Source organism: Molossus molossus, unplaced genomic scaffold, assembly GCF_014108415.1.
Source record: "Molossus molossus isolate mMolMol1 unplaced genomic scaffold, mMolMol1.p scaffold_m16_p_20, whole genome shotgun sequence".
Lineage (NCBI taxonomy): Eukaryota > Metazoa > Chordata > Mammalia > Chiroptera > Molossidae > Molossus > Molossus molossus.
The window spans coordinates 16,193,658-16,207,068 of record NW_023425356.1 but is presented as its reverse complement, the minus strand read 5'-3'; the positions used below and the strand labels follow the sequence as shown (position 1 = coordinate 16,207,068).

Genomic DNA, 13,411 nt, shown 5'->3' with positions numbered 1-13,411 from the left:
GGACACTGTACATGTAGCATTGACGCACAGAAAGTGCCCGATAAGCACTGGCTTTTTTGGTTTTATCATCCTCATGGACCTCAGGTACAATGAAAGTTTGTCCTTAAAAAATAGGTGTCTCTCTCCTAGCTTGTTTCTTGGTGATTCAGTAATGCCGTCTGTCTGCTGCAGTCGGTGTTTCTGTAGCGCAAATGAGCTCACACGTGGTTGGGAAACAGGGGAATGATGACAATGACATCATGGAAGCGGTGTTGATTCACTTGTATTTTTCCCAAGGCAAAGGAGCTGGATGAGCAGAGGAGAATGACAGCTTCAGCGAGAAGGGCTCGGTGTGGCTTTCAGTTCTGTTTTCTTTAGATTTGAGTGAACACCTGCGTTTGGCGCGCTCCCCAGAGAAGCACACCCTGGCCTTGCGCCTCGGGCTGCGCTGCCCTCTGTGCCCACCATCCCTGGCTCACAGCACACCAAGTCTGAGTGTCTGCCCAGTTGTTTCTGTGCATTTTTTAAAACCCTCACCCAAGGATATGTTTTTATTAATTTTAGAGAGAAAGAGAGGAAGGGAGAAAGAGACATCAATGTGAGAGAGGAACACCGATCAGTTGCCTCCCATATGCACCCCCAACCAGGGATCAAAGCCACAACCTAGGTATGTGCCCTGGCCAGGAATCAAACCCACAAGCTTTTGGTGTACAAAACACGCTACTCCAACCAACTGAGCCACTGGGCCAGGGCTCGGTGCATTTACTATCCCCTCAAGCAGCTTCTGGCCCTATGGAGCTGCCTGCTTTGGCTGTCCAAGTTATCTCCCGAGGTACCGATTATTGTTGCTGTTAGAGGCCGTCATAAAGTCACACAGATTTTCAGCGGTCTGCCCTTACCTTAACCTTATTTTTTCCCATAAGCCCTGTTACCTTTATTGTGTGATTTTATAGAATGTGAGGTTTTTCAGGAGCACAACATATCATTTCTTAACAGAAATGCCTAATTTCTTTCAAGTGTTGCAGAGAGCAGCAGCAGCTGGAGAAAAGACAGGAAAGGAAGTAAGCAAGGCCATCCGTGGGTAGTTGGGTGTGTTTGGCAGAGTCCAGGCTGCGAGGCTGGGCCCTCCCTGGAAGGCTCTGAGTTCTGTGTCCCCGGAAAGCACCTTTTCCCAGCCCAGAGCACTAACGTGTGAGGCTTGGGTCCTGACCCCATGCAGTGCATCAGAAATGACCACTTTTCTCTGTGTTTCAGCTTTGATGAGAGTGTGGGTAGCAGCATGAATTAGCTAAATACATTAAAGCCTCTCCCTTTACTTTCTTTGAAACTTGTTCATGGAAATGCACTTTGAGTCTCCTTATTTCTCTAAGATTTCAATACTTGCTATCAACCTAGAATTCCCGAGAGAACGTGCTCCTCTCTTTACTGAAGCCCTGACCACATCTGTCTTGTGTTATTACAGAGGCGTGTGTGTGCATGTATGTTCGTGTATGCTCCATGTGCATGTGCGTGTGTGTTTCACCTCAATTGCACTGTAAGTCCTGGAGAGCAGGCACTTCCTTTACCTCCATCTGATTTCCTCCACTGTGCCCAGCACAATGTCTTTCACGTGGTAAGTACTTAACAAATATTTGCTAAATGAACAAATCCTTCAAAAGCACTGACTTGCATCTGGGCCCTTCTAAGGAGCAGCAACTGTGCACTGTGAATTCCAACGCAGTGGTTAGAAGGCAGTTTTGCATTAAAAATTCCCCATATCATAGTTATTGGAAATTATGCTGGGGAAGTAGAAACCAAAAAGCAATGTAAGAACATCTTATGTGAAATATTTTATTCATCGTTTTAAAAAATTAATAAGCAGCAGACAGGAATTACTTAATTTGGCTGCTCTGATAGTTCCTGCTTCGCTTCCCGAGGTTCTGGAAGGTGCGCTTTTCCAGAGGGAACACCAGTTCAAAACAAGTGATTCCTGTGAGATAGGGGACATGCCTAGGTGGCAGGGTCCTGCGTCCACAGCAGGGGACGTGGGGGCCGGGGCGAGGGAGATGGGCGCAGCTGCTTTGACTGAAACACTCAACCTCCACTGTCTTGTTCCTATCGGTGAGGAACAGGTGTCTGCTCCGTGTCTTTGCTGTCCAGCCCCCACTGAGAGAGGGTGGGGGGCAGCATACCTGTGGTGGGGGTGGGGTTGGGGGTGGGATCTATGATGCTTCAGTGCGGCTGGAGTGCAGCATCCCAGCGGAAGTGTGGGAGAAACAAGGCTGGAGAGAGAGGGCAAGAACCCCTTCGAAAGGCCCTGTGAGCTCCATCGCAGAGTGAATTCTTACCATGAAGAAAACAGAAAGGCACTGGGAGTTTTCCAACCAGTATGAGGACTACTGTATCAGCTTCGTCATCATTCTCACCGATAGCTCAGTAGCCTCATCAAGGAAACACATACTCTAAGTTAGAAACATGTGCTTATTATATAACCATAGAAAACAACAAGAATGAGAATAGCTAATCCTTATTGAAGCTTCCTATGTGCCAGGCACTATTCTAAGTGGTTTTTAAAACTGCGTTGACTCACTTAATCTTCTCATGATGGGAAGTTGAGGTCGCACAATTAGTAAGTGGTGGGGCTGGGACTTGAACCTATGCAGGCTGGGTCCAGAAGCCATGCTCGTGATCACAGCATTACACTGCCTCAGTGATCACCCATTTCCCACTTTCGACTAGATTGTCTCCCCTAAGCCGCGGTTACATAGAAATCCTGAAGTGGCCCGGCCGGTGTGGCTCGGTGGTTGAATGTGGACTGGTTCGATTCCTGGTCAGGGCACACGCCCAGCTTGTGGTCTCAGTCCCCAGTAGGGGGCATGCAGGAGGCGGCCAGTCGATGTTCTCTCTCATCAATATTTCTCTCTCTCTCTCTCTCTCTCCCTTTCTCATTCTCTAAAACCAATAAAGAAAAAAAAATTGAAAAAAGAAATCCTGAAGTGACCGATGATTCTGCAGTGTGAGCGGTGGATGGGAGAGGTCAGACGGGAAGCAGGGACAGCAGACAGGAGAGTGTTGCAGTAGTGCGGTGAGGCACGGTGGTGAGCAGGAGCACCAGACGGACACGAGAGAATTAACCAGATAACAGGACTTGATCATTCAAACACATACGAAAATGCACACCGAACACTTAGCGCCAAGGCTGGTGCATGCTATTTGGATGTATCAAAATGCTAGGATATTTCTATTAGTATCAGTCGAATTATTCTCCAGATTTAAGTTATTAGCTTTTAACAATAAATTTACAGCAGATAGCTGCAAGTAAGCTTTTAAATTAAAAACAAAAATTTACTTGAGAGAGAGAGACAGAGACAGAGAGACAAAGAGACCAAGACATCGATTTGTTGTTCTGCTCATTGATGCACTCATTGTATGTGCCTGTATGTGCCTTGACCAGAGATGGAACCCACAACCTTGGCATATCAGGATGACGCTCTAAACAACGGAACTACCAGCCAGGGCCAACTAAACTTTTTTTTTTTTTTTATCCTCACCCGAGGACATTTTCCCATTTTTTTGTTCAGGTAGAGTGGGAGGGAAAGAGGGAACAGAGAGAGAGAGAGAAACATCGATGTGAAAGGAACACATTGAGTGGCTGCCACCCGCACGACGGACCAGGGCCGGGGACAAACTGCAACCGAGGAACATGCCCTTAGCGGGAACCGAACCCAGGTCTCTCAGGACCACAGGACGACGCTCTAACCGCTGAGCCAAACCGGCCAGGGCCCAACTAAACTTTTTTAATAGTAAAAAGTAATATACGAATAGTCCTTTATAAATTATGCAACATTCATTGTCAAAAACTTCATCTGATCTTAAAACAGCCCTTCTGTATTCGTTTGCCGGGGCTGCTGTGACAAAGCACCACAGACTGGGCGTCTTACCAACAGAAAGGTGTTGTTGCACAGTCTGGAGACCAGCAGCCCAGGGGTCAGCGGGGTTCCTGCTCAGGGCCGTGAGGGAGACTGTTCCATGCCTGTCCCTGGCTTCTGGTGACTGGCCGGCAACCCTTGGTGTCCCCTGACTTACACATCTCTGTTTTCCTGTTCACGTGCCGTATCCCATGTGTGTGCATGTCAGCGTCCAAGTTTCCCCTTTATATATGGACACTCGTCATGTTGGTTAGGGCCCGTTCTACTCCAGTATGATCTCACTGTAACTCATTACATCTGCAACAAACCTATTTCCAAATTAAGTCATTTCCTGAGGTTCCGAGGACTTCGAAATATGAATTTTGGGGGGCACACTTCAACCCATAACACCTTTATAGCAGGTAAAGCAGAAATTACTCTTATTCCCCCCCCCCCTTTTTTTTCAATCCTCACCTGAGGATATTTTTTCATTTATTTTTCTTAGGAAGAGTGGAAGGGAGGGCAGGAGGGAGGGAGAAAACATTGATGTGAGAGATACACATTGATTGATTACCTCCTACAAGACCCCAACTGGGACTGGGGATCAACCCTGCAACCCAGGTACGTGCCCTTGATTGAAATTGAACCCACAACTCTTAGGTCCATGGCTGATGCTCTAACCGCTGAGCAAACTGACCAGGGCTCTTAAAGAGAAAGAAGCTGAGTCTTAGAGAGTTGAAGTCATTTTCCCAAGGTAAGTGGATCCCTGAGTCACTAATGCAAGTCTGCTGTCTGACCCAGTGACTAAGAGAGCCAGACAGTGCCTCTTGCTATGAGTCTGTCTAGCTGTTCTCACGCACTGGGACCAGTGAAAACCGAGGCTGCAGCGAGCTGTGGAAATAGAAAAGTGGTCAAATGGTGTCTCCTCTTGGAATCAAGTGCAGATACCCTATTATTAAAAGCTTCGTTCTGCTTATTCACTTGCTGCCCCCCTGGCTATACCTCATGAAGGCTTGACCTCCAGGGGAACTGTGTACTCAGACTGCTCCTTGTAAGTCTGTTGTTTCTCTCTGGTGAGCCCATCGCTGAGCCAATGGGGGCTGGGTACAATGAACCTATTCAGGGCAGAAAGTCAAAGGTCCATGCTTCCCTTTCTCTCTATAACATCTTTCTTTGCCTGCCTGTGCCTTTCTTTTGTCCTGCCGATGGAATAACATCAGTGTGGGTGTGGGTAGTGTGGGAACTGCCGCAGCAAGAGAGTGTGGCCGGGGACACCAGGCTGGTGAGTTACGCACCAGGGCAGGCAGCAGTGGGCAAGCTTCCCGGGGAATGCTCTGCCAACAAAGCAGCTCTGACGTGCACCTTCTGCTCTGCCCATCACTCTCGCCAGCTAAAGCTGGTGTCCCCTGGGTTCCCCTGGACAGAGCCGAGAGACACACCCCATTCATGAGGCCCCACCCTTGGGAGGCAGCGTAGGAATAGTCGAGTGCACTTTCCAGAGACACATTCTAATCCCAGCTCTGCCATTTACCAACCCTGTGAATTTAGGGAAGATGCTTAACCTCCCTGTCATTTCCTCATCTGTAAACTGGAGATGATGACTTTGTTTACCCCATAAGGTTATCTATCGCATGGATAAATGATATAATCCATAGATGGTGCCTAGAACATGCCTGCCACGTAATTTTAGCACTTGGTAAATGTAACCAATACTTCCTTGTTTATTTCCCAAATGTCATTTGTTAATCTGATCATTGCAAATTGGCAGAAGTTAACAGTGGTTATGTCTGGATGATGGAATATTTGCTAATTGGTATTTTCTAAACTTTATTTCATAAATATGTATTAATTTTTTAATAAGAGAAAATAAACTCCTGTTGAGGATCTATGGGGTGCAATGGACTAGGGGTGAGTGGATATAAAGTGAACATGACCATTGTTCTTAGTGGGGTTTAAAATCTATGGGAAGAGACAAACAGGTAGTTTAATGCTATGAGAGGGGTGGGCGGGACGCTCAGTGTGGGCCGGTGTGAAGCCAGTGGCACTTGCATTAGAGACAGCATCAGTTTTGCCCCCATAATCTTTGTTCATGGTCTTCCCTGGTCTGGAAACAGAAAACTAACATGACCCAGCAGTCAAATAAAAGGGCCACTCCTTTAATCTCCACAGTGCCCCAGGGGGACGGGCATAGAATTGTTGAGACTCCTTTTCTATTTCTGGGAAATGGCTTATGTTGAAGAGAGAGTTGAGATGTTTAATGTAGCACCTCTTATGACAGATATGAGCCCAGGTTGCAAATGGAATGAAGTAATTGCCCATTTCTCTATCTCTCCATAGCATCATTAGCATCATCATTATTTTGGCTGGAGCAATTGCACTTATCATCGGGTTTGGTATTTCAGGTACGTGACTTCCTGCATTACCACAATCTGCCCGCCCCTCACCAGTGAGCCCCAGTCACTCAGGGTGGTAGAGGGAAAGAGCACAGCTCGTGGACCCAGAAAGCCTCAGAACAGAGCATTGGTTCTCCTACTTACTGACTTTATTTTCTTTATATTCGTCACTTAACTCTGTGGGCCTCCGTTTCCTCATTTATGGAGTGGAGGACGTAATGCCTACATCACCAGGTAGCTGGCAGAATCAAATGGGGTGTCTGTCAGAGCGTTCCCTAGCTATCAGACAGTGTGAGACATTCTGGGATCATAGGCGAAGTTCTGTCAGGACTGAGCCATTCTATCTGTGGTTGACCTGGTGCAACAAGGCTTCAGCTGAAGTGTTAGAGAAAATCAAGTCTTTGCACACAGGGGTCTTAGGTGAAGAGAAGACCGGCCGTGGCTGCTGTTCCCTGTAGGAAACAGGCCACTATGGCATGGATGGAGAGTTTCTGAATGCAGCTAGCAGCTGCAAGGAACAGTCTTCTCTTTCCTCTTCTGTGTCCGAAAGCATCTATTATGGATGCCACATTAATTGAGACATCGAGTGAGCAGCTGTCTGCTCTGAGGCAAGTTTTTGCTCCATTTCCCTTAAGCCGTCTGACTCAGGCCAACACATTTATTTTAACTCAGTCTGTGGCCAGAGCTGTCCCTTCAGAAGTTTCGTCTTATAGCGTCAGCGGTCTTTTCCCTGTCGCTCTCCTCCAGCGCGGGTGTGCTGCCCCCAGCCGACTTTAAGAAGGAAGGAGAGGCAAGGCCCCCGACCCTGTTCGTCCTGTGCCGGCGCTCATCCCTGGATGGTCTGGACAGCTCTGTGTAGTGGGACAGTTTAGGAATCTGTATGTGTCCATGGGATGTAACTTAACTTTCCAGAAACAGTTTCCTCACTGGTAAAGCAGTCGGACTAGTTGTGGGATTCAACGACACAGTGTTTGTCAAGTGCCTGACACGTGTGTAATAAATGGCTGCCATTATTTTTCCTGTTGAGATCATCAGTGCTATTAATAATTTGCTGTTATTAATGCATCATATACCACCTCCTAAAACTTGCCCGGTTTCCTGGCCACACCAAGGCAGGTCTCCTCCGCAGTGAGGAGGCCAGGCAGGAAGTCACGGACACAGCCTCCTCTGAAATTCTCCGTCTTCGGACACTGGGGAAAAGTTACAGCCTACTCGGTAAGCCAGCCAGGCACGTGCTTATGGTACCAAAGCAGGAGCAATGAAGAAATTGTTTGGGGGAAAAAAATCATTATTTTTAAAAATTGTAGTCACCTGAGAAAATAAATTAGTGATTGGCTTTTCTTACACTTGTTTTATAGTTTTTAATTACTTTTCTTTTTACATGAGGTGGGGATACTGTTTTAGTGAGTAGACTCTTACATATCTGCCTGGCCCTGGATATCAGCAAAACATGGTGGAGCGAGCACAGGGTTAGCACCAGATAAGATGGAGTTTGATATGGCTCCACTACTTGCCAGCTAAAGGGCTTGGGAAAGCCATTTAATCCCACGGAGCCTCTTCATCCTCATTTCTAAAATGATAATTCTTTCCTCTCATGGTTTTATCAGGGTTTAAATGAGTCATTATAAGTAAAGCATTTAGTAAATCGTTTCTTTCTTCTTGGTACTCGAATCTACAATCTTTCTAAATGATTCTAGTTAATAAGGGTTATCAATACCATTGACTGAAGGTTTAATGTGGCAAATCAGGCACTATATTAAGCTCTTTATCTGTGTTGTTATTATTTAGACCATTCAAAGACCCTTTGAGGAAACTACTATTAGTAGTTTTATAGATGAAAAAGCTATGGAATAAAGAAGTTAGGAAAGTTGCCCAAGGTCACGTATCCAGTAAGTGGCAGAGTTGGGACTTGAACCCAGACAGTCTGTGCCTGTTCTCAAACACTATGCCCTGCTGCTGCTTCCCTACCTTGCTCCTTTACCTAGCCTGGCCCCCCACCCTTTCTGATTTCTTCTCACAGAAGCAACTGCTTCCATCAACCCTGCCCTCTTCTCTGGCAAGAGTGGCACTCACAGGTGCCACCCCAGGCTCCACTGGTGCAGGCTTAAGCCCATGTGTTTTCACCTTTAAACCGTGCGCTGTGGTGCCCATCTGGACAGCTGGGTTCCAGCAGCTGCTGAGTGACCATCTGCTGAAGGCGTCTAGTGTGCTCTCTGTGCTACTGGAACTACAGAACCTGTCTTGCTGAGTCCTTGCAAAGGGAAGTTCATTTTCCAGGTTTTATCCAGTGCTGTTGGGCATCCCAGAATCAGTTTCTGTAAAGAATCCTTGCCTTGTGCTACCTGTAACTCCACTGTCGAAGGGCTCCCTGCTCCTACGCCAGAGGGCAACTGAATAGTGCTCAGATTTTATTTATTTATTTTTAATCCTTACCCAAGGATATTTTTCTATTTATCTTCAGATAGAGAGAGAGGTAGAGACAGGGAGAGAGAGAGAGAAACATCAATGTGAGAGGGACACATCGACTGGTTGCCTCCTGCACAACCCCAACCAGGGTCGGGGACAAACCACAACCAAGATACGTGCCCTTGGCTAGAATCGAACCCGGGACTCATTGGTCCACGGGACCAATGCTCTACCACTGAGCCAAACCAGCCAGGGCAGTGCTCAGATTTTACTTGCTCCCCTTTGACAGATCCTCTTTTCCCTGCAGACCAGAGCTGTGATAGTAATAGTTCTCATAAGCTAGAGAATTCATTTCCAGTAAGTGACTGCATCTTCCAACTTTAAAGGGAAGGAAGAAAGAGAGAGAAATCAATGTGAGAGAGGCACATTGATTGGTTACCTTCCATACCCCGACAGGGTCCAGGGATTGAACCTGCAACCCAGGTAGGTGTCCTTGACTGGAATCAAACCCAAGGCCTTTTGGTCTGCGAACTGACACTCTAACGGCTGAGCCAAACCAGCCAGGGCTCTAAGAGAAATTTCAACAAATCCTCCACCTATGGGCTCAAAGCCAAGACGTTACAATTAATTTGGTAGCACAATTACCAAACTAAGATGTGTCATTACCATTTCATTCTCTCCACAAACTGCGCTAATTATGTATTTTTCCTGAAAAGTAATTTTTCAAATCAACTAAAATACAATCCAATTTACCCTGGCTATAATATAGTTACATTTGCTCCATGATTTTATTAAGAATCTCTGTGTATTTCATTGCCACCTTTTTCACTGGCTTACATTTCCCCCAAATTTAGATGTGGTAATCCTGCCAAATGCTCCTCACTCCTATAATCATTTTGGATAGAACCATTAAACAGCCCCTTGCTTTCTACTGACGTCCACTCACTCATGTATCCATTCACTAGCAAATATTATTTTTCTCTGTAGAAACACAGCACTAGGCACTTGTTTCAATTTGCTGAAGCTGCCGTTACAAAATACCATAGACCTGGTGGTTTTCAACAGAAATGTATTTTCTCTCAGTCCTCAAGGCTGGGAAGTCCCCTGAGGCCCCAGGAGGCCCCATCTCTAAGGCTTCCATCAGGGGAGCGTGATCTGCTTTGCTCCGTTTACTCATTCGCATATTAATCTTATCCAGAAACATCTTCACACCAAACGTATCTGACAAAATGTCTGAGCACCCTGTGGCCCAGAAAAGTTGACACAAAAAATTAATCATCACAGCATTATAGAAGTTACAGATATGATTAAAACGGTTCCTTGGAAAGCTTACGAATGGGTGCCGGATACAGACTAGAGACAAGGTAGAAGGAGGCAGCTACTGTAACAGAGGCGAAGGAACGTGTCCAGGGAGAGTGGAGAGAGAACCTGTTCATTTCATCTTGGTGATCAAAGGGGGGTTTCATGACAGGGCTGCCATCTGAAGAGCCTTGAATGTCAGCAGAATTTGGATAATTGGTGATAAAGGAGAGAAGGGAACTATATATTGTAGGTGTAAGGTGAACAGAGGTGTGAAAATAAAAGCATAATTGTATAACCAGTACTAGCCCGAGATATTTTGGATATCAGTCTGTCAAGTTAAAAATAGTAGAAAACAAATTAAATCTTTAAAGCAGTGTTCAAGAACATGCCAAGGTGGAGTATGAGGTGTTTTGCATTCATATCACACATCAAACCTTCACACCATCCTCTTTCATAACTTCTCTCCCAAAGCTCCCACATGAATGGCCAGGCAGGCAGCTACTCCAGTCTCTCTCTTCCACACTCTGGGCCTCCACACAGCCTCTCAAACCAACCTATGCACAGGTGTTTCCTCTGCCTTTTTACTTACAATTTTTCTTCCATCAGTAGATCTGTGTTCTTTCTAATATAAACCCATCTAGCTTGGCTTCTTCAGGTCTGTCCCTTATCCATTACCTTCATCTACTTTGTAAAGGCCTAGGACCCAGTTCAACGATTCCAACCGTTTACGGGCTGGAAGAGGCAAGAGAGAATATCCTTATGTTCATAATGTTTACCTCTTACATTTGAAAAATAACAAGTATGCTTAGCTTATATATTTTTCCATTGAAAGCAGAAAATCAATCAATCACTGATATGAATAGATAGTACAGACTAGAAAGAATATAGTGGGAGATGAGGATGGAAAGGTAACAGTGTAGGAGCGTTTTCCATGTGCCATGTGCCATTTAGGTCTGAAGGCCATGCTGGGTAGTCTCAAACTTCACCCCATAGTCCTCGGAAGCCATAGATGATTAGTGATTAGAAAAGTAATATGTTTAGATTGTTCTCTAAGCTCCACCTGTAAGATTAATGCATGTAACATGTGTAGACTGGGGCAAAGATGGGCAGAAGGAACACCAATATGGAAGATGAGAAATGCTCAGCACTCATTTTTTTTTACTCTAAGGAAGAGAGGTTAGCGAAGACCATTTTAATATAAGGTGTTTGTTTAAAGGATACTCACAGATTGGGATAGGAACTCGACCTAAAAATCCTCAGGATCTAAGACAGTTTGGGGCTGGGGGAGGACCTTCTTTATCTTTCTTTCATGGTCTTCCCCCACCGACTTTTTTGTCTGGCCCACTCGCCTCTTGGTCTCAAATTCTCATCCTCTCCTTGGCTTCACATCTATCCCCCAGAAAAAGCCTCTCAAGAAGATTCAGTTCATTAAATCAGTCCTACAGGCACCCGGTCAGCAGCCCCCAGTGCAGAAACAACAGCTGGGTCAGTCCTTAATACACTGAGTGGGCATCGGCCGGGCAGTTGCGGAAAAGGCAGTGGACGTGGCTGGCAGCGTGATTAATATTCTACTGGTGGTATGTTTGGCGAGGTGGTATGTCTTCTATCTTAGGCCAAAAAATAATGTAATTAAGTACCATTCTTCATTATGCCATAGCTAGCACTATAACCTTGACCAAGTCACTGTCTTCTCTATGTTTAGTTTCTTCATCATTCAAATGGAGATAAAAGTAACAGCACTTTAGAGTGCAACATTCTTCAGAATTCCTAGACACATTTAGTTAAGATGAGGTTTCATTCTGCACCACTCTGGTTAACTAAGAATAGCAATACCTTATATATGCAATTATAGTTTGCAAATCGAGTTCATAATGATTTGATTTGATCCTCACAGGAACCCTTTAAGGTAGGAAAAACAGATATCATTACCTCAATTTTTCTGAGCTTCAGAGAGGTTGCATGACTTATTCAAGGTCACACAGATATTGACAAAACATGATTTGAATTCTCATCTTCAAACCCCAAATCCAATATGTTCTTCTCTTATTGTCTCAAGGATTAGGTTGCCTGGGCCCAAAAAGCTATTGTTTATGGCAAATCTGCTGTAGCCCTGAAAACTATTGTCTTCCTGCTCTTTCTAGTCTTCTTATGTCTACTTTTCTACGCCTCTCCTGTTTTTCTATACTTCTAATTTATTACAGAAGTCTCTGTTTGGCTTTTGGTGATGAACGGTTTGGTTGTAGAAGTCCCGAAGCCTCCCTTGGCACTGACCCTTGCTTCCTAAACTGCAGGGACACACTCCATCACAGTCACCACTCTCACCTCCGCTGGGAACATCGGGGAAGACGGAATCCTGAGCTGCACTTTTGAACCTGACATCAAACTTTCTGATATCGTGATACAGTGGCTAAAGGAAGGTGTTATGGGCTTGGTCCACGAGTTCAAAGAAGGCAAAGATGACTTGTCAGACCAGAATGAAATGTTCAGAGGCCGGACAGCAGTGTTTGCCGATCAAGTGAGGGTTGGCAATGCTTCTCTGAGGCTGAAAAATGTGCAACTCACAGATGCTGGCACCTACAAATGTTACATCATCACTTCTAAAGGCAGGGGGAATGCTAACCTTGAGTATAAAACTGGAGGTAAGTTATTTTTAGACTGAGAGAGAGAAAGCACCAAAAGATACTTGAGGCTAAAGAGCATGATTAGCTAATGAAATATGCTATCATGCTCCTGAGTGACTAATATCAGACAGGACCCTCAAAGTCTTTAGTGGTTGTCCTTCTGTCCAAGACCCACACCAACTCCAAAAGTAGCCCATTAGAATATTAGGTCTTTTTTTTTTTTAATTTGTTTTCTTTTATTGATTTTACAGAGAGAGGAAGTGAGAGGGAGAGATAGAAACATCAATGAGAGAGAACATCGATTGGCCACCTCCTGCATGACCCTCACTGGGGATCAAGCCCACAACCTGGGCATGTGTCCTGACTGGGAATCAAACCGGCGACCTCTTGGTGCATGCGTTGACTCTCAACCTCTGAGCCACACTGGCCAGACTAGGTCTTAGAATCTTTTATTCTGAACTCTAGCTTCTTCTGAATTTTCACATATATTTCTTAAAATATTTTGCGAAAATAAATATAGTCTCTTTTAGCCTGCTGGTGTGGCTCAGTGGGTTGAGCATCATCTCATGGACTGAGAGGTGCCAGTTTGATTTTCCGGTCAGGGCACATGCCCAGTAGGAGGCGTGCAGGAGGCAGCCGATAGATGTGTCTCTCTCACATCGATGTTTTTATCTGTTTCTCCCTTCCTAAAAAAATCAATTATATATATTGAGAGAGAGAGAGAGAGAGAGAGAGAGAGTCTCTTTTACTGTAGCCTTGAGTATTGTGAGTAAAAGAAGCCTATAATCTGGCCTGAGACTTTTCTCTGCTAAGTAGACCCTAA

At 45.3% G+C, this 13,411-nt stretch overlaps 1 protein-coding gene across 3 annotated transcripts in view; it reads left to right on the top strand.

Moving 5' to 3' along the window:
- The window catches only part of VTCN1 (V-set domain containing T cell activation inhibitor 1), a 50,788-nt gene that overhangs the window by 25,099 nt on the left and 12,278 nt on the right, over window positions 1–13,411 (top strand). For 2 of the 3 annotated variants that reach the window (XM_036273301.1, XM_036273302.1), the window contains exons 2-3: window positions 6,204–6,268; window positions 12,259–12,606. In XM_036273301.1, the coding sequence (XP_036129194.1) occupies window positions 6,204–6,268; window positions 12,259–12,606 (413 nt within the window). Of the gene's footprint in view, window positions 1–6,203; window positions 6,269–12,168; window positions 12,607–13,411 lie in introns of all 3 variants that reach the window. The other variant, XM_036273303.1, reaches the window with a different exon arrangement.